Source organism: Bombina bombina, chromosome 8 (genome assembly GCF_027579735.1).
Source record: "Bombina bombina isolate aBomBom1 chromosome 8, aBomBom1.pri, whole genome shotgun sequence".
Taxonomy (NCBI): Eukaryota; Metazoa; Chordata; class Amphibia; order Anura; family Bombinatoridae; genus Bombina; species Bombina bombina.
In genome coordinates, this window is record NC_069506.1 from 223,567,373 (window position 1) to 223,594,405 (window position 27,033).

The following is a 27,033-nucleotide window of genomic DNA, read 5'->3' on the forward strand; positions in this document are numbered from 1 at the left end:
CCTGAGGCTATTTCTGATATGATTTCTAAGGAATGGAATAAGCCAGGTACTTCTTTTATTCCTTCTTCAAGGTTTAAAAAATTGTATGCTTTGCCAGCAAAATCTATAGAGTTTTGGGAAAAGATCCCCAAAGTTGATGGGGCTATTTCTACTCTTGCTAAACGTACCATTATTCCTATGGAAGATAGTACTTCCTTTAAGGATCCTTTAGATAGGAAGCTTGAATCTTATCTAAGGAAGGCCTATTTTTATTCAGGTCATTTTCTCAGACCTGCAATTTCTTTGGCTGATGTTGCGGTTGCATCAACTTTCTGGATGGAGAATTTAGCGCACAAGAATTGGATTCTGACATATCTAGCATTATTCGCTTACTAAGTTACTGCAACATGCTAATCATTTTATTTGTGATGTTAGATCCATGTCTTTAGCTATATTAGCTAGAAGAGCTTTGTGGCTTAAATCTTGGAATGCTGATATGACATCTAAATCTAGATTACTATCTCTTTCTTTCCAAGGTAATAATTTTTTTTGGTTCTCAGTTGGATTCTATTGTTTCAACTGTTACTGGGGGAAAGGGAGTTTTTCTGCCTCAGGATTAAAAACCTAAGGGTAAATCTAAGGCTTCTAACTGTTTTCGTTCCTTTCATCAGAATAAGGAACAATAACCCAATCCTCCCCCCAAGGAATCTGCCTCCAATTGGAAGCGTTCCTCAAATTGGAATAAATCCAAGCCTTTTAGGAAACCAAAGTCAGCCCCTAAGTCCGCATGAAGGTGCGGCCCTCATTCCAGCTCAGCTGGTAGGGGGCAGATTAAGGTTTTTCAAGGATATGTGGATAAAATCTGTTAAAAATCAATGGATTCAGAGCATTGTCTCTCAAGAGTAAGACCTCCTGTGAGAAGATTTTTTCTCTCACGTATCCCAGTAAATTCAGTAAAAGCTCAGGCTTTCCTGAAGTGTGTTCCAGACCTGGAGTTTTCAGGTGTAATCATGCCAGTTCCTCTTCTGGAACAAGGTTTGGAGTTTTATTCAAATCTATTCATTGTCCCAAAGAAGGAATATTTATTCAGACCAGTTCTGGATCTGAAAATTTTGAATCGTTATGTAAGAGTACCAACTTTCAAGATGGTGACTATAAGGACTATTCTGCCTTTTGTTCAGCTAGGATATTATATGTCCACAATAGACTTGCAGGATGCATACCTTCATATTCCGATTCATCCAGAACATTATCAGTTTCTGAGATTCTCTTTTCTAGACAAGCATTACCAATTTGCTGCTCTTCCATTTGGCCTAGCAACCGCTCCAAGAATCTTTTCAAAGGTTCTGGGTGTCCTACTCTCTGTAATCAGAGAACAGGGTATTGCGGTGTTTCCTTATTTGGATGATATCTTGGTACTAGCTCAGTCTTTACATACTGCAGAATCTCACACAAATCAACTAGTGTTGTTTCTTCGGAAACATGGTTGGAGGATCAGTTTACCAAAAAGTTTCTTGATTCCTCAGACAAGGGTCACCTTTTTAGGCTTCCAGATAGATTCAGTGTCCATGACTCTGTCTCTAACAGACAAGAGATGTTTAAAATTGGTTGCAGCCTGCCGGCACCTTCAGTCTCAGTCATTCCCTTCAGTGGCTATGTGCATTGAAGTTTTAGGTCTCATGACTGCAGCATCAGACGTGATCCCCTTTGCTCGTTTTCACATGAGACCTCTTCAGCTTTGTATGCTGAATCAATGCTGCAGGGATTATACAAAGATATCACAATTAATATCCTTAAATCCCAATGTACGACACTCTCTGACATGGTGGATAGATCACCATCGTTTAGTTCAAGGGACTTCTTTTGTTCGGCCAACCTGGACTGTGATCAACAGATGCGAGTCTTTCAGATTGGGGAGCTGTTTGAGGATCTCTGACAACACAAGGGGTTTGGAAATTTCAAGAGGCGAGATTTCCAATAAATATTTTAGAACTCCGTGCAATTTTTAGAGCTCTTCAGTTTTGGCCTCTGTTAAAGAGAGAACCGTTCATTTGTTTTCAGACAGACATTATCACAACAGTGGCATATGTCAATCATCAGGGTGGGACTCACAGTCCCCAACCTATGAAAGAAGTATCTCGAATACTTGTTTGGGCGGAATCCAGCTCCTGTCTAATCTCTGCGGTGCATATCCCAGGTGTAGACAATTGGGAAGCGGATTATCTCAGCCGCCAGACTTTACATCCAGGGGAGTGGTCTCTCCATTCAGATGTTTTTTCTCAGATTGTTCAGATGTGGGGTCTTCCAGAGATAGATCTCATGGCCTCTCATCTAAACAAGAAACTTCCCAGATACCTGTCCAGGTCCAGGGATGTTCAGGCGGAAGCAGTGGATGCGCTGATACTTCCTTGGTGTTATCATCCTGCTTACATCTTCTTGCCTCTAGTTCTCCTTCCAAGAGTGATTTCCAAAATCATCATGGAACAATCATTTGTATTGCTGGTAGCGCCAGCATGGCCACACAGGTTTTTGGTATGCGGATCTGGTTCAGATGTCCAGTTGCCCGCCTTGGCCACTTCCGTTATGGCCAGATCTACTTTCTCAAGGTCTGTTTTTCCATCAGGATCTCAAATCATTAAATTTGAAGGTATGGAAATTGAACGCTTAGTACTAAGTCATAGAGGTTTCTCTGACTCAGTGATTGATACTATGTTACAAGCTCGTAAATCAGTCTCTAGGAAGATTTATTATAGAGTTTGGAAGACTTACATTTCATGGTGTTCTTCTCATAAATTCTCCTGGCATTCTTTTAGAATTCCTAGAATTTTACAGCTTCTTCAGGATGGTTTGGATAAGGTTTTGTCTGCAAGTTCCTTGAAAGGACAAATCTCCGCTCTTTCTGTTTTATTTCACAGAAAGATTGCTATACTTCCTGATATACACTGTTTTGTACAGGCTATAGTTCATATTAAGCCTGTCATTAAATCAATTTCTCCTCCTTGGAGTCTTAATTTGGTTCTGAAGGCTTTACAGGCTCCTCCATTTGAGCCTATGCATTCTTTGGACATTAAACTACTTTCTTGGAAAGTGTTGTTCCTTTTGGCTATCTCTTCTGCTAGAAGAGTTTCTGAGCTATCTGCTCTTTCTTGTGAATCTCCTTTTCTGATTTTTCATCAGGATAAGGCGGTTTTGCGGACTTCATTTGAATTTTTACCTAAGGTTGTGAATTATAACAACATTAGTAGTGAAATTGTTGTCCCTTCCTTGTGTCCTAATCCTAAGAATCCTTTGGATATATATATATATATATATATATATATATATATATATATATATATATATATATATATATATATATATATATATATATATATCTGTAGAAGTTCTTAGCAATCCAAAAGTTACATGAGAAAATATTTTAATTTAAGTTAAATAAATTGACCTCTACATGACCATAACATACATATTATAGATAATACAAACAATGTTAACACTGTAGGGAACTGGGCAAAATTGTGTTCAAAGCTTCTTATAGTGCTTCATCAAGACATACAGTGAAGATTACATTGGGACATTAAATATGTCTGAAGTAGAGATTGTAGTTTGTAGAGGTAATGACAGTCCTTCTAGAGTTTTGCTGATATTCTCTGAGAAATAGATTTATTTTCTTTGTAGTTTGCTTTTTAACTGCAGAGAACAATTTTGCCAATGTTGAATGAACCTTCAGAGAGCTTATACCTTCAAAATATGAAGTCTTACGCCGAGATTACAAGTTTGACGTTAACAGGGGTTAGGGGCTAACAAGGCTTTTTTTTTCTAACGCTCCCTTAAGCCAACGCTGGTATTACAGTTTTTTTTAAACCTGGCGTTAGCCGCAAAAAGGTGAGTGTAGAGCAGAATTTAGCTCCACATCTCACCTCAATACCAGCGTTGCTTATGGTAGCGTTAAGCTGGCTAAACGTGCTTGTGCACGATTTCCCCATAGGAAACAATGGGACTGAGCTGGCTGGAAAAAACCATAACACCTGCAAAAAAGCAGCGTCCAGCTTCTAACGCAGACCCATTGTTTCCTATGGGGAAAGAAAAAATATGTCTACACCTAACGCCCTAACATGAACCCCGAGTCTAAACACCCCTAATATTACATTTAACCCCTAATATGCCGTCCCTGACATCGTCGCCACCTGCATTATACTATTAACCCCTAATCTGCCGCTCCGGACACCGCCGCCACCTACATTATGCTTATAAACCCCTAATCTGCTGCCCCCAACATTGCCGACACCTTCATTATAGTTATTAACCCCTAATCTGCTGCCCCCAATGTCGCTGCAACCTAACTACACTTATTAACCCCTAATCTGCCGACCGGACATCGCCGCCACTTTAATAAATGTATTAACCCCTAAACCTCTGCACTCCCGCCTCGCAAACACTAGTTAATATTTATTAACCCCTAATCTGCCTGCCCTAACATCGCCGACACCTACTTTCATTTATTAACCCCTAATCTGCCACCCCAACGTCGCTGCTACTATATTAAAGGTATTAACCCCTAAACCTAAATCTAAACCTAACCCTACCCCCCCTAACTTAAATATAATTTAAATTAAACAAAATAAATTTAACAACATTTTAAAAATTGTTCCTATTTAAAACTAAATACTTACCTGTAAAATAAACCATAAGATAGCTACAATATAACTAATAGTTACATTGTAGCTAGCTTAGGATTTATATTTATTTCACAGGCAAGTTTGTATTTATTTTAACTAGGTACAATAGTTATTAAATAGTTATTAACTATTTAATAGCTACCTAGCTAAAATAAGTACAAAATTACCTGTAAAATAAATCCTAACCTAAGTTACAATTACATCTAACACTACACTATCATTAAAATAATTACCTAAACTACCTACAATTAATTACAATTAAATTCAATAAACTAAATTACGGAAAAAAAAACACTAAATTACGAAAAAAAATAAACACTAAATTACAGAATTTTTTTTTTTACAAGAAGTTTAAACTAATTACACCTAATCTAAGCCCCCTAATAAAATAAAAAACATAATTTATGCTTACCTGATAAATTTATTTCTCTTGTAGTGTATCCAGTCCACGGATCATCCATTACTTATGGGATATATTCTCCTTCCCAACAGGAAGTTGCAAGAGTCCACCCACAGCAAAGCTGCTATATAGCTCCTCCCCTAACTGCCATTACCAGTCATTCGACCGAAAACATGCAGAGAAAGGAAAACCATAGTGCAGTGGTGACTGTAGTTTAATGGAAAAATTACCTGCCTTAAAGTGACAGGGCGGGCCGTGGACTGGATACACTACAAGAGAAATAAATTTATCAGGTAAGCATAAATTATGTTTTCTCTTGTTAAGTGTATCCAGTCCACGGATCATCCATTACTTATGGGATACCAATACCAAAGCTAAAGTACACGGATGATGGGAGGGACAAGGCAGGTACTTAAACGGAAGTTACCACTGCCTGTAAAAAACCCTTTCTCCCAAAAATAGCCTCCGAAGAAGCAAGGTATCAAATTTGTTAAATTTGAAAAAGTATGAAACGCAGACCAAGACTCCGTCTTGTAATCTGTTCAACAGAAGCCACATTTAAAAAAGGCCCAAGTGAAAACCACAGCTCTAGTAGAATGAGCTGTAATCCCTTCAGGAGGCTGCTGTCCAGCAGTCTCATAAGCTAAATGAATTATGCTTTTTAACCAAAAAGACAGAGAGGTTGCTGAAGTCCTTTGACCTCTCCTCTGTCCAGAATAGACAACAAACAAGGTGAATGTTTGATGAAAATCTGTAGTAGCTTGTAAGTAAAACTTTAAAACACGAACCACGTCCAAATTGTGTAATAGACGTTCCTTCTTTGAAGAAGGATTAGGATACAAGAATGGAACAACAATCTCTTGAGTGATATTCTTGTTAGATACCACCTTAGGTAAAAACCCAGGTTGGTACACAGGACTACCTTATCCGTACGGAGAACCAGATAAGGAGAATCACATTGCAACGCAGATAACTCGGAGGCTCTATGAGCCGAGGAAATAGCTACCAAAAAGGAACTTTCCAAGATAGAAGTTTGATATCTATGGAATGAAAAGGTTCAAATGGAACTCCTTGAAGAACCTTAAGAACCAGCTTTAAGCTCCATGGCGGAGCAACATTTTTAACCACAGGCTTGGTTCTAACCAAAGCCTGACCAAATGCCTGAACGTCTAGAATACCTGCCAGACGCTTGTGCAAAAGAATAGACAGAGTAGAAATCTGTCCTTTTAAAGAACTAGCTGACAACCCTTTTCTCAAAATCATCTTGGAGAAAAGATAATATCCTGGGAATCCAGATTTTACTCCATGAGTAACCCTTGGATTCATAACAATAAGATATTTACACCATATCTTATGTTAAATTTTCCTAGAGACAGGCTTTTATGCCTGTATTAAGGTATCAATTACTGACTCGGAGAAGCCATGCTTTGATAACATCAAGCGTTCTGTCTCCAGGCAGTCCATCTCAGATTAGTTATATTTAGATGGTTGAAAAGACCCTGAGGTAGAGGGTCCTGTCTCAGAAGCAGAGACCGTGGTGGAAAGGATGACATGTCCACCAGATCTGCATACCAGGTCCTGCGTGGCCACGCAGGCGCTGTCAAAAGCACCAAAGCACTCTCCTGCTTGATCTTGTGCAAACCCCTCCGGAGGGAATTCCCACTCCCCCGGATGAAAAGTCTGACGACTTAGAAAATCTGCCTCCCAGTTCTCAACACCTGGGATAGGGATAGCTTTTAGACAAGAGTGAGTCTCTGTCCAGTGAATTATTTTAAGACTTCTAACATTGCTAGGGAACTTCTGTTCCCCCTTGATGGTTGATGTAAGCCACAGTCGTGATATTGTCCGACTGAAATATGATGTACCTCAGAGTTGCTAACTGAGGCCAAGTCTGAAGAGCATGGAATATCGCTCCCAGTTCCAGAATATTCATTAGAAGGAGGGTCTCCTCCTGAGTCCACTATCCCTGAGCCTTCAGGGAGTTCCAGACTGTATCCCAACCTAAAAGGCTGGCATCTGTTGTAACAATTGTCCCATCTGACCTGCGGAAGGTCATACCCTTGGACAGATGGACCCGAGATAGTCACCAGAGAAGAGAATCTCTGGTTTCTTGGTCCGGATTTAACAGGAGAACAAATCTGTGTAATCCCCGTTCCTCTGGCTGAGCATGCATAGTTGCAGTGGTCTGAAATGTAGGCGTGCAAACGGTACTATGTCCCTTGCCGCTACCATTAAGCCGATTACATTCATGTACTGAGCCACCAAAGGGCGCGGATGGAATGAAGAACACGGCAGAAATTTAGAAACTTTGACAACCTGGACTCCGTCAGGTAAATTTTAATTTCTACAAAATCTATCAGAATCCCTAGGAGGGAAACCCTTGATATTGGGGATAGAGAACTCTTTCCTTGTTCACTTTCCACCCATGCGATCTCAGAAATGCCAGTACTACGTCCGTATGAGACTTGGCAACTTGGATGTTTGACGCCTGTATCAGGATGTCGTCTAAATAAGGGGCCACTTCTATGCCCCGCGGCCTAAGGACCGCCAAAGTGACCCCAGAACCTCCATAAAGATTCTAGGGGCTGTAGTTAACCCAAAGGAAAGAGCTACAAACTGGTAATGCCTGTCTAGAAAGGCAAACCTGAAAAACCGATGGTGATCTTTATGCATCGTAATGTGAGGAATAAGCATCCTTCAAATCCATTGTAGTCCTCTATTGACTCTCCTGGATCATAGTTAAGATGGTACGAATAGTTTCCATCTTAAATGATAGAATTCTAAAGAATTTGTTTAAGATCTTTTAGATCCAAAATAGGTCTGAAGGTTTCCTTTCCTTGGGAACCACAAACCGATTTGAGGAAAACTGTGTCCCTGTTCCTCTATTGGAACTGAATGGGTCACGTACACAATGCAAGAATGTCTCTTTCTTTATCTGGTTTGCAGATAAATGTGAAAGGCAAAAACTCCCCTTTTTTGGGGGGGAAAGCTTTGAAATCCAGAAGATATCTCTGGGGTATAATTTCCAATGCCCAGGGATCCTGGGCATCTCTTGCCCACGCCTGGGCGAAGAATGAAGTCTGCCCCCTATAGGATCCGTTACCAGATAGGGGTCCGTTCCTCATGCTGTTTTAGAGGCAGCAGCAGGCTCCTTGACCTGCTTATCTTTGTTCCAGGTCCGGTTGTCTCCAGACCGCCTTGGACTGAGCAAAAGTTCCCTCTTATTTTGCCTTAGAGGAAGTTGATGCCACACCTGCCTTGAATTTTCGAAAGGCACGAAAATTAGGCCTTTTTTGTCCCTTGATTTGGACCTGTCCTGAGGAAGGGCATGATCTTTTCCTCCAGTGATATAAGTAATAATCTCCTTCAAACTAGGCCTGAATAGGGTCTGCCCCTTGAAGGGAAGTTAAGTAGCTTATTTATTAAAGTCACGACAGCTGACCATGATATAAGCCATAGCGCTCTGCGCGCCAGTATAGTAAAAAACAGAATTCTTAGCCGTTAGTCTAGTCAAAGGAACAAAGGCATCAGAAAACAAAGGAATTGGCTAGCTTAAGTGCTCTAAGCTTGTCAAATATATTCATCCAATGGAGCCTGTAAAGCCTCATCAAGAGACTCAAACCAGAACGCCGCAGCAGCAGTGACAGGAGCAATGCGTGCAAGGGGCTGCAGGATAAAACCTTGTTGAATAAACATTTTTTATCCATTGGATCTAAAAAAGCACAACAGTCCTCGCCAGAGGTAGTGGTACGCTTAGCTAGAGTAGAAACTCTTCTCTCCACCTTAGGAACTGTCTGCCATAAGTCCCGTGTGGTGGCAACTATTAGAAAACATTCTTCTAAAAAATAGGAGGGGAAGAGAACAGCACACCTGGTCTATCCCATTCCTTATGAAAAATTTTAGTAAACCTCTTTAGGTATTGGAAAAACATAAGTACACACCGGCACTGCATATTATTTATCCAGTCTACACAATTTCTCTGGCACTGCGATTGTACACATTCATTCAGAGCAGCTAAAGCCTCCCTGAGCATAAAAATTTAAATGTAGAAATATCAGAATCAGGTTAAATCATCTTCCCTGAGTCACAAATATCACCCACAGACTAAGCATATTGTGAGGTAGTATCAGACATGGTTCTTAAAGCGTCTGTATGCTCTGTATCTACCCCCAGAGCTGTTTTGCTTTCCTTTAATTTCAGGTAGTCTGACTAATACTGCTGCCAGTGTATTATACACAACCTTTGCCATGTCTTGTAAAATAAATGCTATGGGCGCCATTGATATACTTGGCGCCATTTGAGCGTGAGTCCCTGGAGCGGGAGTCAAAGGGTCTGACACGTGGGGAGAGTTAGTCGGCATAACTTCCCCCTCGACAGAATCCTCTGGTAAAATAAACGCTATGGGTGCCCTTGATGTACTTGGCGCCATTTGAGCGTGAGTGTGAGTCCCTAAAGCGGGAGTCAAAGGGTCTGACACGTGGGGAGAGTTAGTCGGCATAACTTCCCCCTCGACAGAATCCTCTGGTGATAATGTTTTTAAATACAAAAAATGATCTTTATTGTTTAACATGAAATCAGTACATCTGGTACACATTCTAAAATGGGGTTCCACCATGGCTTTAAACATAATAAACACAGAGCCTCCTCTATGTTAGACATGTTAGAACTAATAAAGAGACTAGTAAGCTTGGAAAACACTTTAAATCAAGTTAACAAGCAAATATAACAAACGTTACTGTGCCTTTAAGAGAAACAAATTTTGTCAAAATTTGAAAAACAGTGAAAAAAGGCAGTAAATCAAACGAAATTTTTACAGTACATGTAATAAGTTAACAGAGCATTGCACCCACTTGCAAATGGATGATTAACCCCTTAATGCAAAAAACAGATAAAAAAAAAAAAAAAAAAACGACATTTTTTTAAACAGACACAACAAAACTGCCACAGCTGAGCTGTGGATTACCTTCCCTATAACTGTTTCTATGCAAAATTTAAGCCAGCCATGTGGAAAAATTAGGCCCCAATAAGTTTTATCACCAAACATATGTTAAAAAACGATTAAACATGCCAGCAAACGTTTTAAAACACATTCTTATAAGAGTATGTATGTCTATTAATAAGCCTGATCCAGTCGCTATCACTGCATTTAAGGCTTTACTTACATTACTTCGGTATCAGCAGTATTTTCTTAGTCAATTCCATTCCTTAGAAAAATATATTACTGCACATACCTTAGCATATATCTCTATCAATCAGCCTGGTACCAGTCGCTTTCACTGCATTTAAAGGCTGTACTTACATTACTTCGGTATCAGCAGTATTTTCTTAGTCAATTCCATTCCTTAGAAAAATATTTTACTGCACATACCTTATTTGCAGGAAAACCTGCACGCCATTCCCCCTCTGAAGTACCTTACTCCTCAGAATGTGTGAGAACAGCAACTGGATCTTAGTTACGTCTGCTAAGATCATAGAAAAAACGCAGGCAGATTCTTCTTCCAAATACTGCCTGAGATAAACAGCACACTCCGGTGCCATTTAAAAATAACAAACTTTTGATTGAAGAAATAAACTAAGTATAAAAAACCACAGACTCTCACGACCTCCTATCTATGTTGAGACTTGCAAGAGAATGACTGGTAATGGCAGTTAGGGGAGGAGCTATATAGCAGCTTTGCTGTGGGTGGACTCTTGCAACTTCCTGTTGGGAAGGAGAATATATCCCATAAGTAATGGATGATCCGTGGACTGGATACACTTAACAAGAGAAAAGCCCCCCAAAATAATAAAATGCCCTACCCTACACTAAATTACAAATAGCCCTTAAAAGGGCCTTTTGCGGGGCATTGCCCCAAAGTAATCAGCTCTTTTACCTGTAAAAAAAAGAATACAATATACAACCCACCACCCACACACCCCTACTCTAAAACCCACCCAATACCCCCTTAAAAAAACCTAACACCACCCCATTATCATTAAACACTTAAGCAAATGTATAATGCTGCCCCCTTCTCTTGTGAGACCAACCATGGAGAGAAGGGCCTGTCAATCACCCTGGGTGAGCGTGTTCGTGGGGTAATTTCTCTCTGCCAACTCAGAAGTGGCGGAGAGTGTAAGAAGCAGTGGTCTGATGACTGATGTTTCTTACATTAGGGGAAGCATGTGTTAACCTGCCTCACAAGGGCTCCATAGCAGCTTTCAGTGCTTAATACATGGAGTTCAAAGAGTAAGGAGATGAGTGTGCATTAGTATTTATAATATAATATATAAAATATAAGTGTACTTTTAAGAATGAGGATGATTCGTAGTTAAATGTACCTTTGGCTAAGAGAATAATGCTGGAAATATCCTTCATTGTGATAGTGAGCAGTGGTTATTCTAGGGTTGCCACCTCTCCTATGCTTACCTGGGCTGTTATGTGTTACATATGGTACATTGAGGAAAATAAATAGTGCAGGAAAACAGGGCTGAGGTGACAACCCTAGGTAATTCTAGTGGGGTAATAAGCACCCCTAATTATTGTTGTATCATCCAGAAATCTTAAACCTGACAATAAACATAAATTTGCATTGCAGTCACTATTTTACATGCCCTTTGTTCTAGCAGGACACGTTTTCTGGTAAATAGAGGAAAAGGTTATTTAATTAAGAAAATCAGAACTCTGTAAGACGTTTTATGACAACCTTTCTTATTCTCCTAATTTCAGTGTTCTAGACACACAATATCTTTAAATATAAGTGGTTTCTTGTGCATTAGTATACTTGTATGTTTGTTCATTCATTGTTAAGACTTTACCTGCAGTTTCTGTTGAATCAGCCTTTCATTTTCTTGTCTCATTTTGCGTTCCTGCTCTTCCATCTTATCCTTCAACATTTTTTCATTCTGCTGAAAACTTCTCTTCTGATCTTCCAAACACTGCTGGAGACGCCTGTTATTCTCCTCTATTATTTCTTTCTCTCTTTTAGAAGCTTCTGCCTTAGCCTGCTCCTCTGATAAGATTTAAAGAAATAATAACAATTTATCATTTTAATTCATATTATGTGTTTCTGCCCTACATCCATCCTCATACACATAGGGGCCTATCTATCAAGCTCTATCTATCAATAATGTTTATTAGACAGTGTTATTATTAGTGTAACTGTTCTTTTAAATGTCATTTTGATGCATTTTGAGCAACTTTTTCGACTAGTGTACCAGTTAACCAGAGCTTTGAATTTGCCCTATCCTGGCGGGTGTTAAAATCGATTGTGCTCAAGCGAACGCATTTACTTTCTACTAGTAATACATGAGTTACTTCCAACATGTGCAAAGAGCGCGATAAACCCCTTATTACTAGCGCGCAACCGTTAGCGCACCACTCAGCTGTACCTACATACAAGGAAGTTGATTTAAATCCATTTTGTATTTATTATATTGTATTGTCTTTAAAATTGATAAAAACTTTTTCAATAAATTTTGTGATTCATTCTGTCTGCAATGTTCTTTACCTCTAATCAAAGCTACATTTGGCCTCCTTACCTGCAATCTGCTTTTCCTTCTCAGTCAAGGTCTGATCTGCCCGCAGTATAGCATCTTCTACTGCCCTTTTGTCATTTAGATAATTCTGTAGCACCTCAAGAGCCTTTGTGGGAAAGAAAATAGCTTTATATACATATTATAATCCGTGTGTATAACTGAGGCTTAGAAGCAGGATCAAGTTATAGGAGGAACACAGAGAGAAGGAAGTAACAAACCCCCAAAATATACTTTTTACAATTCCCTCTGCTTCTTCCTTGAGCCCTCCCCATGGGTGCTCTATTTATTTTCTTATTTTTCCTTAGTGGAAGGTTCATTCAAATACACGATTGCCGAACATGTCATTGTCCTTTATGCTGGCGCGCTCCTAAATCTCTACTTCTGCTTGTTAAAGGCACATCATGTATTCATGTTTATAATGCTTTATCATGTATCTATTAGGAGGTTTATCAATACATTTAGTTATTTTAAAATAATTTCTTAATTAATACAATCATTTATTTCAATGTAATGTTTTATTATGCTTTATATTATGTTATGTTATACATTAATAAATATAACAGTTTCAAATAAAATAAACACAAAAACAAAATAAATTAAATGATACTGTGAAATGAACTTTCACTCATTAAAAAATTGTATTTTGTCTTATGATCACTCTTAATGATGCCAATATGCTACTTTATCTCAAGGTTATAAAGTTGTTTTTATTTGCTGATTACTCATAATGATGTCAATATAGTATAAATACCCCTTCCTTGACCTCATAAGGGGGACAGAAAAAAATTATCTGAACCAAAATGCTGTCAAGACTGTCTGGTATGGTATAATACTTATTTAGATGCAAGAATTGTAACTAAGCAACATTAGGTTCATATTTTAAAAATTTAATTACATTTATTTTACAAAATACATTTTTATTTTTGTAATATTTTACTGCATGTTTGTACAATAAAATACATATATATTTTTTTATATTTTTATCTCACTCTATAAGGGTTGAACTGTATGAACCATTTCATACTGTGCCTTCCTGAACAGATATATATTCATGCACATACTCCTCCCTCATAGAAACAAATGCACATAATGTAAAGAGCAAATCCCACTGCATATGGCATTGCAATTCACTGTTTACTTCATAGCAGCAGTACGCATGTCCCATTAGATAAAAATAACACCCTCCAGATAAATGAGTGAAAATGAAAAGAACAGTTAGGGCTAGATTACAAGTAAAGCTCTAAATATCGCTTGTGCGCCATTTATATTAGCACTCCACTGAGTAATATCAGCACACACTAATGTGCACTGGTATTACAAGTAAAGCATAATGTGATTGCGATCGCCTTCACATTGCTAAGAATCATTGCACTCATGAGAGCGTGCTTCCATAGGCTTCAATAGGAGCCTCACTCTGATGCCGTGCAGGGAAGGGGGTAAGTAGCGCAGCAATTGCAGCATTTTAAAATATATATGTATATGCTTATATACATATATACTGTATGTATGTGTTAATATGTGTATATACAGATATTAACACATAAATATATATGTATATGCTTATATACATAAATACTGTATGTATGTGTCAATATGTGTATATACAGATATTAACACATACATATATATGTATACAAGCATATACATATACACTATACTGTATTTACTGGGAACACACAGTTCCCATAAACCGCAATGTAAAGGCACTTTTCAGTGCCATTTTTTTTCAGTGCCATTTTTTTTCTAATACCCCAAACCCACTAACTTTAAAGCCCCAAGACTGCTTAGTGCAGTTGTTTTTTATTTTAAAAAAATGCTCAATTTTTAAAAAATAAAAAACCTATAATGCCCTCTATTTTGAGGGCATTTGGGGCACTTTTAGAAAATTAACCAGACCTAGGGGCCCATTTATCAAAGGGCTTGCGGACCTGATCCGACACTGCGGATCAGGTCCGCAAGACCTCGCTAAATGCGGAGAGCAATACGCTCTCCACATTTAACATTGCACCAGCAGCTCACAAGAGCTGCTGGTGCAACGCCGCCCCCTGCTGACTCGCGGCCAATCGGCCGCCAGCAGGGAGCTGTCAATCAACCCGATCGTATTCGATCGGGTTGATTTCCGGCGGTTCCTGTCCGCCTGCTCAGAGCAGGCGGACAGGGTTATGAAGCAGCGGTCTTTAGACCGCTGCTTCATAACTTGTGTTTCTGGCGAGTCTGAAGAATCGCCAGAAACACGGCCCTTCAAGCTCCATACGGAGCTTGATAAATGGGCCTGCTAATCTCTGGTTAGTTTTCTGAGCGCTAATTGCTACTTGTAATGGCTGGTTATTTATCCCATTTGCCATAATTTAGCGCTCCTCTTGTAATCTAGCCCTTAATAGGTAAGGACTGTAAATGTTTTTATCTAGAAGATATTCAATTTGACAGTGGAAAGTATTAAAGGGGACATTTGATTTCTACTAACTGTGCTATTATGCCACAAATAGTTTCTTTTAAACCGCTCATGGCTTTAAGGACACCTCATTTTAGTGAGCTTGTTAAATATGCAGGGAAAAGGGGAAAAGCAACCTTCTCAGGACCTGTACCTCTCACCACAAAATTTGATGTTGGCTACGGGTTCCAGGGAGCAATAAAAGAAGGCACTTTTAACTCTTCATACTGAAATATATTAAATTGTAGTAAAAACATAGGGGCCAATTAAACAAAGGTCTGTCAGACCTGATCTGACAGACCTCGCTAAATTCGGAGAGCAATACGCTCTCCGTATTCAGCATTGCACCAGCAGCACTTGTGAGCTGGTGGTGCAACACTGCCCCCTGCAGATTTGTGGCCAATCGGCCGAGAGCAGGGGGTGTCAATCAACCCGATCGTACTCGATCGGGTGGAATTGCGGCGATCTCTGTCCGCCTGCTCAGAGCAGGCGGACAGGTTATGGAGCAGCAGTCTTTAGACCGCTGCTTTATAACTGGTGTTTCTGGCGAGACTGCAGGCTCGCCAGAAACAGGGACCCTCAAGCTCCATTTGGAGCTTGATAAATGGGCCCCATTGTTACACATAAATATGATGGGGAAAGTAAGATCCACAGACACAAATCAATTCAAGTTTACTGCCACTTTAAGGATAGAGCCATCATATGGCTTCCAAAATCACTATAGAAGATATCTGCAGATCTTTCTGCTTCATGTAGGATAACCAAGTCTCCCTTATTTTCAGGGATCTCCCAGACCTCCTTTGTATCATCTCATGATCAACATTTTTCTCCCTTATTTTTTAAAACATACATTTTAATTTCAAACATTCAATACTTCACTCCAGTACTCGTTACTTAATAATTTTGATTTATCAGACAGTTTAATGTCTTTACTTCCCACTGTGCCTTCAATAATAAATAGAATTCACAAATTTGCAGAAAGTTGTTGAAAGTATTAAGCTAGACTATGTGAATGAAGATGATTTGTACAGGTGTGCACGGCGAGGTTCTGGGATCCACCTAGCTAAGCCTTTTATTAATTCGCCCCAGGGCTCAGTGAAGAAGGATTGGTATTAGCTTGGCTCTCCAGCGATACAGGTAGATATTTAAACCCCTAGGGGGCGATTTATTATGGCCCGAATTGGGCCTTATACCCCTGTTTCCGCGCGAGCCTTCAAGCTCGCCGGAAACAGGAGTTAAGAAGCAGCATTTTTAAGACCACTGCTCTTTAACTTGTCCGCCACCTCTGAGGAGGTGGACAGCAATACGCCCGATTGCATATGATCGGGTTGATTGACACCCCCTGCTAGCGACAAATCTGCAGGGGGCAGCATTGCACAAGGATTTCACCAGAACTGCTTGTACAATGATAAATGCCAACAGCATATGCTGTCGGCATTTATCGATGTCTAGCGGACATGATCGCTACAGCGGCCCCTTAGTGTAATTTAAAGGAAACAAATTAAAGAAATAGTCTAGTCAAAATTACACTTTCATGATACAGCATGCAATTTTAAGCAACTTTCTAATTTACTCCTATTATCAATTTTCCTTCATTCTCTTGATAAGTTTATTTGAATGTAAGCATAGGAGCCGGACCATTTTTGGTTCAGCACCTGGGTAGCGCTTGCTGATTGGTGGGTACATAATCAGGCCCATTTATCAAGCTCCGTACGGAGCTTGAAGGGCCGTGTTTCTGGCGAGTCTTCAGACTCGCTAGAAACACAAGTTATGAAGCAGCGGTCTATAGACCGCTGCTTCATAACCCTGTCCGCCTGCTCTGAGCAGGCGGACAGGAACCGCCGGAAATCAACCCGATCGAATACAATCAGGTTGATTGACAGCTCCCTGCTGGCGGCCGATTGGCCGCGAGTCAGCAGGGGGCGGCGTTGCACCAGCAGCTCTTGTGAGCTGCTGGTGCAATGTTAAATGTGGAGAGCGTATTGCTCTCCGCATTTAGCGAGGTCTTGCGGACCTGATCCGCAGTGTCGGATCAGGTCCGCAAGCCCTTTGATAAATGGGCCCCTTAGACACCAATCAGAAAGCACTACCCAGGTGCTGAAAAAAAAATGGGCCAGCTCCTATTCTTACATTCTTGCTTTTTCAAATAAAGATACCAAGAGAACAAAGAAAAATTGAAAATTCGAGTAAATTAGAAAGTTGCTTAAAATTCCCTGCTCTATCTGAATCATGAAACTTTAATTTTGACTAGACTATTCCTTTAATACTACCGAATTTCATCAGTATTTTATTTGTTTTCTTTAAATTATGTTGTGCATTCATTTCACAAAAATAAAACAAATATCCATTTTTCATTAACAAATTTGCAATAGTAACAAAACATATGCACCTACGAAGAATTTATTGTACCAAACTGTATACAATTGTAAAATAGTTTTTTGTTTTTTTCAGTAACTACTGTATAATTTGTCGATTCCTTAGTCTCCCTTATTTTCTTTAAAAAAATTAAAAATTGCTAGATTCATGTTACCCCCGGTAGCTGGTTTTCCGTGAGTCACCTCCATAAAATAAAAAGGGAGATTTTTTCTTTCTAGAGACTTTTAAAAATTACTTGTTAATCTAGTCCAATTAAGATGATGATGAGTATGAGAAGAACTTGCAGAACATTTAAATGAAACTGTTAAAGTCATGGTTAACTAAAGGGCCATGAAATACAACATTGTTATTTCATGATTCAGATAGAGCAAACAATTTTAAACTTTCAATTTACTTTTATAATCTGACTTGCTTTGTTCTTGTGTTATCATTTGTTGAAAAGCTTATATATGTAGGATCAGGCACTTTAAATCACCATGGGAAGCTAGTTGCTGATTGGTGGCAGCACATATATGCCTCTTCTCATTGACTCACTTGATGTGCTTAGCTAGTAGTGCATTGCTGTTCATTCAGCAAAGGATACCAAGAGAGTGAAGCAAATTTGATAATAGAAGTAAATTGAATCTATCTGAATTCTATGATCTATCATGAAAGAAAAATGTTGGGTTTCATGTCCCTTTAATAACCCATGTGTGGAAAACAACACTGTATTATGATAAACAGTAACAAAGTGATTTACCTTTATGCCTTTTCCAGACTGTAAATTGTATTCTTCCAGTAAATTCATTTTTTCTATTAGATAGAGCTTGTGGCCACCAGGTTTTGAGTATTCTCCTTCGGATATTCCTGTCTCTAAAGTCTTGCTGAATTCCTCTATTAGGGCTCTGCATAGATCTTCAGATGCTTTCATATTACATTCAGTAAACTCTTTCATTTTCTTGTCTATTAATTTCTGTTTGTAAAAGGAATAAAATATGAAAAGTCTTATTTTGATAAGGTCCTAAAGGACCATTAAATAAAGTAAAATTGCAGAATCAAGGAATGCATAATAAAAAGACAATGCAATTACAGTGTAAGAAATGTTTTAAAATGCACTATCATAAACGGAAAAAGACACAACCGTTAATGCTGATTATAAGCCAAAACATGCCACACAAAAAACAAACATGCTTTCTACAATAAACAAACTTAGAAAAAGATTATAATGAACATTTTTACAGTATAATGCATATAAATCACACCTCATAGACACATTCTGTATACCCATAATTCCCCAGCTCAAATAGATTAAACACTACTTTCTACAATTGATTTCACAACCTATAAATATATATGTTATTGTCATCACATCCCAATAGGAAATACCATACTTTCAAAAATAGCCATATTAAATCTAGACCATTGTACATTAAAGGGACAGTGTACTGTAAAAAATATTTCTCTTTCCTTTAATCTGTGCTCAATTATCCATTTTATCTGCTTTAGAGAATATACAGTTGGGCAAAAAAGTATTTAGTCAGCCACCAATTGTGCAAGTTCTCCCACTTAAGAAGATAAGAGAGGCCTGTAATTTTCATCATAGGTATACCTCAACTATGAGAGACAAAATGTGGAAATAAATCCAGACAATCACATTGTCTGAATTGGAAAGAATTTATTTGCAAATTATGGTGGAAAATAAGTATTTGGTCAATATCAAAAGTTCATCTCAATACTTACTTTGTTATATATCCTTTGTTGGCAATGACAGAGGTCAAACGTTTTCTGTAAGTCTTCACAAGGTTGTCACACACTGCTGCTGGTATGTTGGCCCATTCCTGCATGCAGATCTCCTCTAGAGCAGTGATGTTTTGGGGCTGTCGCTGGGCAACACGGACTTTCAACTCCCTCCAAAGGTTTTCTATGGGGTTGAGATCTGGAGACTGGCTAGGCCACTCCAGGACCTTGAAATGCTTCTTACGAAGCCACTCCTTCATTGCCCGGGCGGTGTGTTTGGGATCATTGTCATGCTGAAAGACCCAGCCACATTTCATCTTCAATGCCCTTGCTGATGGAAGGAGGTTTGCACTCAAAATCTCACGATACATGGCCCCATTCATTCTTTCATGTACACGGATCAGTCGTCCTGTTCCCTTTGCAGAGAAACAGCCCCAAAGCATGATGTTGCCACCCCCATGCTTCACAGTAGGTATGGTGTTCTCTCTCCTCCAAACACGACAAGTTGTGTTTCTACCAAACAGTTCTACTTTGGTTTCATCTGACCATATGACATTCTCCCAATCTGCTTCTGGATCATCCAAATGCTCTCTAGCATACTTCAGACGGGCCCGGACATGTACTGGCTTAAGCAGGGGGACATGTCTGGCACTGCAGGATCTGAGTCCCTGGCAGCGTAGTGTGTTACTGATGGTAGCCTCTGTTACGTTGGTCCAGCTCTCGGCAGGTCATTCACTAGGCCCCCCGTGTGGTTCTGGGATGTTTGCTCACCGTTCATGTGATCATTTTGACCCAACAGGGTGAGATCTTGCGTGGAGCCCCAGATCGAGGGAGACTATCAGTGGTCTTGTATGTCTTCCATTTTCTAATTATTGCTCCAACAGTTGATTTCTTCACACCAAGCTGCTTGCCTACTGCAGATTCAGTCTTCCCAGCCTGGTGCAGGTCTACAATTTTGTTTCTGGTGTCCTTCAACAGCTCTTTGGTCTTCACCATAGTGGAGTTTGGAGTGTGACTGTTTGATGTTGTGGACAGGTGTCTTTTATACTGATAACAAGTTCAAACAGGTGCCATTAATACAGGTAATGAGTGGAAGACAGAGGAGCCAATTAAAGAAGAAGATACAGATATGTGAGAGCCAGAAATCTTGCTTGTTTGTAGGTGACCAAATACTTATTTTCCACCATAATTTGCAAATAAATTCTTTCCAAATCAGACAATGTGATTGTCTGGATTTGTTTCCACATTTTGTCTCTCATAGTTGAGGTATACCTATGATGAAAATTACAGGCCTCTCTCATCTTCTTAAGTAGGAGAACTTGCACAATTGGTGGCTGACTAAATACTTTTTTTCCCCACTGTAATTGTTTTCATTTTTTTTTTTCAAATAGCTGCCTTTGTCTGTTGTATTTTCATTTACACTGTAAATGACAATACTTATGCAATGGTTATAGAAAAGATGTGTAAACAAGAACATTTAGAGGAAAAACAAGCTCCGAGAGTGAGTGAGGGACAGAGAAATAATAAAATGTTAATTTTCCCATTGTTCTTTCTAAGTACTGGTCTCACTGTGTGTACAGTAAGAGAAAAAATAAGGATGATTTTTAGTAAATATAGAGATAAGCTCTCACTGCATTTTAAACTCTGCAGCTGGTGTAACATATCATTGTAAACACATCAAGGGGAATTTTACAGTACACTGTTGCTTTCAGCACATATAAAAATTACACTAGTGTGTTTTTTTCTATGCACAAAAGCAATGTTTGCAAAAGGTCTTGTGTGAAAATAAAACCTAAGAGGACAGTTATGTGCTTTCTAAAATCCTGTATAAGCAGTAACAACGACTTTACTAGAGCTTTTTATTTTGGTTAATATGTCTAATATCAATGTGATTATCAGTCAAGTGAAAGCATAACAATGGGCTTGTAATACAAACTTGAGTTTCCACTTAGCACGTGTCACTAAAAGTATAGGGAGTGTTAGTTACTGTAAGTTGGTTCAAGCAAGGGCACACATAAGAACTTATAATACTGATTTTAGTGGTAAACATGTTGCGACCTTTAGAACGTGCTTGCGCTTCTCGTAATAGTGATTGTGCTTTACTTGTAATCTAGACCAATCAGCCAATAGGATGAGAGTTTCTGAAATCCTATAGCTGATTTGAAAAGCCAGTAGGATTTCAGAAGCTCTCATCCCATTGTCTGATTTGAATTTGAAGAATCAAATCAGCCAATAGAAATACAGGGTACGCCATTTTGAAACGGGTACCATGCATTCAACTTCAGTGTACGGCGGTGATTGTATGAAGAGGACGCTCCACGCAGGATGTCATCGCCGCCCAGGGTAGCTCCGCTTTGCGCCACCGGGATGAAGATCGAAGAGGTCCCCGAGATGGATGGTAGTTTACTGTAGGTTAGGGGGTGTTTTTATTTTGGGGGGGCTTTTTTATTTTGATAGGGCTATTAGATTAGGTGTACAGGTAGCCCTCAGTTTACGCCAGGGTTAGGTTCCAGAAGGAATGGTTGTAAATCAAAACCGTTGTAAATTGAAACCCAGTTTATAATGTAAGTCAATGGGAAAGTGAGGGAGTTAGGTTCCAGGCCCCTCTAAAAATTGTCATAAATAACACCTAATACATTATTTTTAAAGCTTTGAAATGAAGACTTTAAATGCTAAACAGCATTATTAACCTAATAAAATAGATTGTATCATCATCAAACTAAGTTTAATGAAGAAAAACATTTGCTAAACCGCACCTAATAAAATTATCACACAAACACAGACTGTATCATCATCAATCTAAGTTAATGAACAAAAACAAAATAATCACACAACAGACTGTATCATCAACAAACTAAGTTTAATGAACAAAAACGTTTTTTACTTGCCTTTTTCTGCAAACAGTTCTCTGCATTGAGTCTGCATCTAAGGGAAGTGGCTGCTAGATCTTGTTCCTTTGAAAGCTGATCCATTGATCAGCATCTCTTTGCTGCAACACAAGCGGACAGCTCCACCTACTGGCTATTTTAATGTATGCACTGCTTCTCAATGCTTTCAATAGCAGTCAATGCTTTTCAATAGCAGTCACATGACTGAAAAAAGGGCGTTAATCTGAAACGGCGTAAATTGAACTGTCGTAAACCAAGGGCCACCTGTAATTGTTTTTATTTTTGAGTTTTTTTTATTTTTCGTAATTTAGTGTTTATTATTTTTTGTAATGTTAGATTTTTAATTTTTTTTCTAGTATTAGGTTTTTTTAAATTTGTAATTTAGGTTTTTTTATTGGTAGTTTATTTTTATTTTATTAGAATAGTAATGTTAGCTTTATTTATAGTTTAATGTTAGGTATTTTTTTATTTCACAGGTAAGTTTTTATTTATTTAAAGATAGTTATATTTTAACTTTTCATTTAAAGTTAGGGGGTGTTAGGTTTAGGGGTTAATAGTTTAATTTAGTGTTTTGCAATGCGGGGGGGCGGCAGTTTAGGGGTTAATAGGCTTAGTTTATTAGCTACAATGTGGGGCGCTGGCAGTTTAGGGGTTAATAGGTTTATTTAGGTGTTGGTGATGTCGGGGGTCAGCGTATTAGGGGTTAATAATTTTATTTAGTGTCGGCAATGTTGGGGAGCAGCGAATTAGGGGTTACTAGATTTATTTAGTGTTGGCAAAGTGGGTGGGTGGCAGATTAGGGGTTAATAGGTTTATTTAATAGTCGCAATGCGGGCGGGCGGCAGATTAGGGGTTAACAGGTTTATTATAGTGTTTGCGATGTGGGAGGGTGGCGGTTTAGGGGTTAATAGGTAGCTTATGGGTGTTAGTGTACTTGGTAACATTTTAGTTATGAGTTTTGTGAAACATTTTTGTTTTGAAAAAATCCATAACTACTGGTGTCAGATGGCGGTATGGATCATGTCGGTATAGGCTGTAACACAATCATTTTAGCCGGACCGCACAACCTGTAATACGGCATTATGGAAAATCCTGCACCCAAACGCCATTTTTTGAGTGCAGAATTGCGTTACAGGCTAAAATGATTGCGGTATAGCAACACCGCTGCAACTCGTTATATGTGTTACTGGCCATTCCATGCTCAATGGGCAATTTTTCAGTGGTAAAGCCGTACCACCCCGTAACGCAAAACTTGTAATCTAGCTCAGTGTTCTTTGTAATGTATTTTTGATGTGTTTTGTGACACTTTATTTTTGCCAAACAGTTAACCACAGCTCTGAAATTGCGGTAATGATTCTATTGTGAATTTCGATGGCGCTCAACTTGTAATATCAGTGCACAAATGATTGCGAAAACCCTTGCGCAATCGTTTGCGCTCAAATCGTAATCTAGCCCTAAATTGGTAACATTACAATGGAAAGGACTCTTGGGATAAAGTAGTCTGTGTATCAGTGACGAGGGATATATTAGTACAATACATATTATCTGACCTTTAGCTCTGTTTGATACTTTTGATTTTCATCCATGAAGGAGCGTGCCATAAAGACTTCCAAAGCCTTCACTTCACATTCCCTGTGCATGTTCAGAAATTCTTCATTTGTCTCAGTTGGGAATGTTTTCACATACTGGCTCATTATAGAGTCATATTTGGATAATGCATCCTTCACAGCTCCCATATTCTCAAGCTCTGCTAGAGCCAATACTGCATTCTCCATACAAGGGACAGAACCACTCTGTATTGCCTTCACATAGGAGTCTGTGAGATTCCCCAACACTGGAACAAAGAAACATTAAAATAAAAAAAAAATGTATCCAAAAAACATGTGATAAAACAAAAGAAAATGTGTAAGAAGAAGCAAATAAACAAAAGTTCCCATCCATATTGAAATCCTATAAAATAAATACATATACCTATATTAGATGAGTGGAGCTATAGAAACCACCAGCAGTGTCATTAGAGGGTTTTTTCTCAAAAATTGGCAACTACATACACTTGCCTTTCCTGATAAAAGTCTTATATTTTGGCATATATAGCAATTATCATTATTTCTATTACGCCACTTGCACCACTTGAAATATTATTTTCCTTAAGTTGAAGAGGATATACTGTAGCTCTTTAGATGTAGCCACAGTTTTATCATTATTGTGCTAACAGTTCAATTCTGCTATTTTCACTGTTGACCGTAGGAAAAGCTGGTCAGCTAAAGATGCATATAGATGACTTGCAATTTGGCAAAAATGTGCATGCATTGTTTTTTTTATTAAGAACACATATCCCTTTGATGTTTAATGCCTATAAGAAAATAACCTGTGATTAAGTGAGGTTTTTATCACTTACATCTCCCAGTAACCAGTATTCCACCTGGGAGGGTTTTAACGTGGCCTTCCTTATGCATAAAAGCACAGAACTTTCCAGCTTGTTCCACAAAGTCCTCTTCCAGCTCACTCTCTTCCAGCTCCTCCAGGTGTTGAAGTTTTTTTCTACTAGCAGGTCGGTCAAATACAAAGCATTTATGTGAGTGGAAGAAATGAAGGATGCACTCGCGAGGCATGTTGTAATCCATTGTAGCCTTATTAGAACCTAGACGTTTTAAAACAAAACAGTGTAAATGCCACACTGTGTTCTGCAATAAAATACTTTTATGTAGGTCATGTCACAATGGTTATTATGATGAGAATGCCTTATAGGTGTACTTGTTTGTATTGAGAATTATAAGGAACAATAACAAAAAGGACAAGATCTATTCATCAGTGTCTCATTAATAAGAGTAAGTGCTTATAAACATTGGCTTCTCCCTCTGCAAATATTATTCTAAAAAAAATGTAAGCACTGTTAATTGTGTTTATTTAGTTGTTCATTTTAATTTAATTTGTATGCTCTCCTAAATAGTCTCTTCATTTAAAAGTAAAACTATAGGGGTCAGTTTCCATTAAGCTGCAATTGGGTTGGTGCACGTTTTTTAAAAAAAAATGCTGTTGGAAAGCAGTACACTTATTGACAGATTCTGATGGTGCATTTTCCACCATTACTGGAGGATTATTTGTTATGTAACCAAATTACTTTACCTAACTCAAAAAACACAAAACTCCTTACACTGCAACTAACTACTATGGGGCCGATTTATCAAGGGCTGAATGGCCCCTGATGTGCCGGAAACAGTAGTTATGAAGCAGCAGTCTTAAGACCACTGCTCCTTAACTGGTCCATTGCTTCTGAGGCTGCGGACATCAATCCGCCTGATCGCATACGATCGGGTTAATTGACACCCCCCGCTAGCGGGTGATTGGCCGCAAATCTGCAGGGGATGGCATTGCACAAGCAGTTCACTAGAACTGCTTGTGCAACACTGTCAGCATTCAGCGATGTCTGGCGGACATGATAAGCTACTGCGTATCATGTCCGCCAGACATTGATAAATCGGCCCCTATATCTTTCCCTCTCTAGCCAATTACAGGAAAAGAGGGCAGGCACTAAATGTAACTTTTATAATCTAAGGTCAGGTTAACATAGCAACAAATTTGTTATGGCAAGATTTTTGACAAATCCGACATCAGATGTAAGCATTAACACAACGTTATTTTACACATACACAAAAAGACTGACTGCACCCATTGCACAAAATATTTAAATAGAAACCTGGTACTAAAATGGAGCAGTAAACTACTTTTAGCTGTCGGCACCTTCGGCGGCTTAAAGCTCCATTTTTAACAACTCAATGGAAACAAGCCCTAGGTTGTGTAGATGATAAGAAGCACCCACTAATTATATAGGTGCTCAAAAACTGGATTCCTCTATTATGTTCTATAACATAATAGCAATAATAAGTTATGACTGTCTTTATTATATGCAACAGCCCAGAAATCTTATGCTGGTTCATTACTTAAAACAACGCTTAAAAGTTGAGATACATCTTTTAGAAGGACAAAACTAAATGTGGATAATCTCAAAAAATGTCCCCAATATTTGGAGTTAATCAAGAGTACATTAATCTGAATAGCAGTTATTTAGAAAGGTCAATTAATATATGACTGATTATCTAGTTAGAGTTATGACTCCAACAATGCACAATATAACTATCAAAGAGTAGACAATCCATTCAATAGTCCTTTTTTACTTTCAATTTGCAATTAATGCTCCTTCACCCCTTTTAAAAATTCAAATTCAGTAGATATGTACATTTAGATCCTTTGTAAGTATCCAAATGTGAAAGTAGGCGACCACTCATGGCATTCGGCTCTTTCATGAGCCGGATTTATTCTTGTGAAAGTTCAACACACTAAGATCTGGATTTGTACAGTCCTGTGTTGAATTTTAACAAGAATAAATCCAGCTCCAAAATGTGCCAAATTCCACAAGTGGACGCCTACTTTCCCATTTGGATCCTAACCAACGATCAGAATGCACACGTCTAAAATTCTCATAGCAGGGTAATTATTATTATTTTATTACCTTTCTTGAGTTTCAATGCATTCATTAAATATTCATCCTCTGTCACATTCTTGCCATCTTGCTCCAGCATCAGCGTGAAATCTCGAACACACCAGGTGAAGGATGGAAAAATTCTTTTAAATTCAGAAGTTTCATCTTCCCCCTTGGATGATGATGTTAAACGAATTCTTTTTGTCAATTCAGTCACATAACTGAAAGGTATTAAGGAACTGCTAACAGAGAACAAACATCCCCATGTCTAGAAAAACCTAACACCTAACACAGCTAGCTTACGAGTTTTGCGTTATGACTCAAATAGCATCCTTATGGCCCATAGCGATGCTTTTTTCCTAACGCCGGTATTACAAGTCTTGTCAGAATAGCTGCACCGCACACCTTTTTGGCCGTCACGCAACGTCGGTACCGCACCTTTTAAAAAAGTCCTTTTTCAATGGGACTTCCATAGCTCCGGTATTACAAGTTTGCCTGGGAGGCAAAAAAGTGAGCGGTACAGCCTAAAATGACAAGAGCTGTACCACTATCTAAAGTCAGTAGTTATGAGT

The 27,033-nt window shown here is 38.7% G+C and overlaps 1 protein-coding gene across 2 annotated transcripts in view; it reads right to left on the reverse strand.

The window, feature by feature from the left end:
* The window catches only part of LOC128638947 (guanylate-binding protein 1), a 159,405-nt gene that overhangs the window by 15,525 nt on the left and 116,847 nt on the right, over positions 1-27,033 (reverse strand). For both annotated transcript variants that reach the window (XM_053691080.1, XM_053691078.1), the window contains exons 5-10: positions 26,492-26,682; positions 24,380-24,622; positions 23,532-23,815; positions 18,117-18,329; positions 12,574-12,676; positions 11,851-12,044 (exon numbers count right to left, since the gene is read on the reverse strand). In XM_053691080.1, coding sequence (XP_053547055.1) covers positions 11,851-12,044; positions 12,574-12,676; positions 18,117-18,329; positions 23,532-23,815; positions 24,380-24,622; positions 26,492-26,682 — 1,228 coding nt within the window. The remainder of the gene's footprint in view (positions 1-11,850; positions 12,045-12,573; positions 12,677-18,116; positions 18,330-23,531; positions 23,816-24,379; positions 24,623-26,491; positions 26,683-27,033) is intronic.